This window comes from Formica exsecta, unplaced genomic scaffold, assembly GCF_003651465.1.
Source record: "Formica exsecta isolate Colony F162 unplaced genomic scaffold, ASM365146v1 scaffold458, whole genome shotgun sequence".
NCBI lineage: Eukaryota > Metazoa > Arthropoda > Insecta > Hymenoptera > Formicidae > Formica > Formica exsecta.
In genome coordinates, this window is record NW_021851814.1 from 750,616 (window position 1) to 754,148 (window position 3,533).

Below are 3,533 nucleotides of genomic sequence, written 5' to 3' on the forward strand. Positions count from 1 at the left end.
TTCTAGGGGGAAAGGGGGGGGGGGGGAGCATATAAAAGAGGAAACGTAAACGCGCAGTTTCGGGGGGCAGTGGGGGCGAGCAGCATTCACACACACAAATATATAAAAAAATATACATAAATATGTACCCTTATAACCCTTTCCCTTAGTAACTCCAATCACATCGATCATCTCATCAGAAGCAAATACGTTATTGATGGGCACAGGTTTTTCCAGATGTTCGCGCGCCCATTGCACCTTGTCTTCAATAGTTCCACCATTCAATTGGATCTCCATGATGTGAGCTTTCTTTTGACGTTGCCTTAACAACTTCATCTAAGGGAGTAACAATAGAGGGATAAAATTAATTTGTTCTACAATTATACAAGAATAATGGTATCTGATAATTTAATATTCAAGTTGCATTATCGCATTACCTGAGTATGAGCAATAATGCGAACAACGCTGCAATACTTTTTAATTTTCTTTATATCAGCTTCAATAGACTTGCGGCCAAGGTCGTCTTGCCATTTCTTCGAAGCTTTTGTAAATGCCTTCTTCTTACTCTTGTACCTGTCGAAAAATCAATTGCAAAGCCCATCTGTGTATGTCTGCATATGCTGCCACCTGTATACTCCTGTAACGTGTCAGTCTCGTCATAATGAGCGGAGACTGAGCACATTTCTTGGACCAACCGTGTTCAAATTTAGAGGTTTAAAACGGCTACATCCAAATGATTGCTCTCATCATGTGAGCGGAGAGCTAATATAGCATTACTTTTAGTATCATGTAATAACAATATGCTTGTGTTTTCTTAAGAATAAAAGAACTGTACTAGACATGGTTTGTCTCAATGATCACTGCCCAATGGGCTCCAAAGAGAATATGGAATATGTCTTGCTGTCATGCATTCTGCGCAAGCAGAGCACGACATTGCTCTTCGACATGGCAGTTTTGAGAACATACTGCATTAAAGGCAACTCTCGCACTGCAATCCGAACGAATCGACGCATTTGCATCGATCAACATTCGGATTAACATGTCGTAAACTCGTATATGTAGTTTTAACATCAATATATAAATATGTATTATTTTTTGATCTAAATTCTATCATCTTTAATTCATACAACATAAATGATTCCTACTAACCAGTTTTTGTAGAAACGTCTGCGACAATCCTCCGACAAATGTTCCGCCCAAACAGTAGCGAGTGCTCTAAGTCCATGTGGTGTTTCAATGTATCCAACAAGACCAACTATGATCATTGGCGGTGTTTCAAGGATAGTAACCGCTTCTACAATTTCCTTCTTATTTACCTCTGAAATTAAATAATTGATATTTATAAATGGTAAATAGTTTGTACAAAATAATACAAAAAAAGATACTGATTTTAGAAATGGACTGTGCTAGGTATGGTTTGTCTCAATGGTCACTGCCCAATGGGCTCCAAAGAATTTATGGAATATACCTCGCCTTCATGCATTCTGCGTAAGCAGTGCGCAAAATTATTTTTCGACATGGCAATATTGAAAATATACTGTATTAAAGACAGCTCTCGCATTGCAACCTAAGTGAATCAATGCATTTCTGCATCGATCAACACCCAGATTAACATATCGTATGATATTGTATATAGATTACATTAAATGTAAAGAATCCTCAATACAATCCACTTAAATAAAATTTTAGTATTCTTTAACATTTTGCTCAAATTATATATAACATTAATTAGGTTTCTTTCTATAATAATTACTCACTCGATCCAGGACGATCGGCTTCTCTAACAACGTGAGTCATACCGGCTTTATAGCCGATAAAAGCCGTCAAGTGAACAGGCTTATTGGGATCATCCTTTGGGAAAGCTTTCACCTTTCCGCGATGTCTTTGAGATCTCTTCTTCGGGTAGAAACCCATCGACCCGTGTCGAGGGGCGCTGAATTTTCGATGCGACTGTAACAAACCAAGATGGAGAAATGTGAGACACGTGGTATAAACGTAATAAGGTTTTTTTCCAACAAAGAGAAAATCAGACCGCCCTAGAATAATTTCGTCACGGTTATTCAGTAGAAAACCATAAACTTTATAATCTAAATCATCATTAGAATAATTGGAATTGTTGCGAAGCGGGTGTTGAAGAAGCCATGTGTACGCAAAAGCTGGCTACACGCTGCCTCCTCATTACGAAAAACGGAAACGTTAAAATTTTGATATTAATTGAAACGTCGCCGTAATATTTGTTTTAAAGTTTGAAGAATATATTTGAGAGTACGATTGTACATTATAACACTACCGATGCTGAAAAAATGTTGCAGATTTTAATAGATTATCGAGCGCACGTCCAACTTACCATGTTGCTGTTGACGAAGAAAATGGAGGAACACGGAAGAAGACGCCTACTTTTATACCCAGCTAAGTCCTTGATATAAACTTTGGAAACTTGAATTCCCTATTATGGAGTTTTTTTTCTTTCTAAGAAGTCTATGCATTTTGTACGTCTATGGTTGGACATTAAAAATGGCGGAGCCAATCAGCAGCGGCGTTACACTAGTCGTGCTTTTCATAAATATAAGACTCTATGATCTGGTCCTGATTGGTTGATCAAACACTTTAAAATATTTCGTAACGTCAAATAGAGTAGCGCTCTTTCAAAGAGTTGCGCGTTTGATTGTAAAACGTGTAATCTACATACGTATTGACGCGGTGCTACATTACTACATATATATTTATTATTACACATTATACGTCTATATTCTCGGCGCATCTTGAGATTTGAGATCAGTCTCGGAACTCGCTCGGATTACGACGTGGCGAGCACCATTTTGCTTTTACTCAACTCTTTTTAACCTGCCTGCCATTTTGCGCGATCTTTGAGCCTGTCAGTGACTGAGTATTTGACAGCGGTGCCCGCGGTCATATGTGAATTCATCGTTGTCGCGATTGATCGCGATCGACGTGTGACGTGTGGCTTGTTGGACGAAACTGCGGCCCCGGATGCGCGTGGTCGAAATACGAAATAGGTACGGAGTTAACGATTTCCGTTTAAGCATTTTTCGCTCGCTGCTACTGCGGCTCCAATTTTTCTACGCGTCTGCTACGGAGATCTTGCTCATCGACAGCTAGTGTGATTCATATAACACGGATGACACTTGCGTTGTCATTATATTTCATCCGCGAGTGCTTGCTCAAGATCTGTCTACTTCGAAATATTCAAAGCGCATGTTTATCTTTCGACGTGTTTTTACTTTTCGATTCTTTCAACTTGACAAATACTCACTCGTGCGAAGAGAAATCTGAGCGGAATCCGAATAGAATGTATTTTTGACGTGCTTTTAGAACTAAAGGCTCGAGGACACTAATCTGTACGTACCATATATGAGCGTGCATAGCATCAAAGATATTTGAGCAAGAATAACGATATATTGTCTAAATGTTGTACCCTTTTTTATATCTTTATTTTGTGTTCTCTTGATTACAAAATTTTCTTACATTCTTGCTTTTTTGCAGAATGTTAGTGTGAGCGATTGTATCTGTATCATTTTGGAACAGTCAAAGAT

General features: G+C 38.5%; 2 protein-coding genes and 1 non-coding gene across 6 annotated transcripts in view; 1 reads left to right on the top strand and 2 right to left on the bottom strand.

The window, feature by feature from the left end:
* LOC115240919 (60S ribosomal protein L3) overlaps window positions 1-2,396 on the bottom strand; it is a 4,024-nt gene extending 1,628 nt beyond the window's left edge. The window contains exons 1-5 of the mRNA XM_029816358.1: window positions 2,327-2,396; window positions 1,737-1,929; window positions 1,129-1,297; window positions 417-552; window positions 129-315 (exon numbers count right to left, since the gene is read on the bottom strand). Coding sequence (XP_029672218.1) covers window positions 129-315; window positions 417-552; window positions 1,129-1,297; window positions 1,737-1,929; window positions 2,327-2,329 — 688 coding nt within the window. The 5' untranslated portion in view covers window positions 2,330-2,396. The remainder of the gene's footprint in view (window positions 1-128; window positions 316-416; window positions 553-1,128; window positions 1,298-1,736; window positions 1,930-2,326) is intronic.
* Window positions 2,002-2,078, bottom strand: LOC115241006. Its single transcript, XR_003884844.1, has one exon. It is a non-coding gene; the product is annotated as a small nucleolar RNA U43 (small nucleolar RNA).
* Window positions 2,397-2,583: 187 nt separating the features above from the next.
* LOC115240920 (nuclear distribution protein nudE-like 1-B) overlaps window positions 2,584-3,533 on the top strand; it is an 8,318-nt gene continuing 7,368 nt past the window's right edge. For 2 of the 4 annotated variants that reach the window (XR_003884836.1, XM_029816359.1), the window contains exons 1-2: window positions 2,588-2,996; window positions 3,484-3,533. The gene's annotated coding sequence lies outside the window, so the exon portion shown is untranslated. Of the gene's footprint in view, window positions 2,997-3,019; window positions 3,339-3,483 lie in introns of those variants that run through there. The other 2 variants (XR_003884834.1, XR_003884835.1) reach the window with 2 other exon arrangements.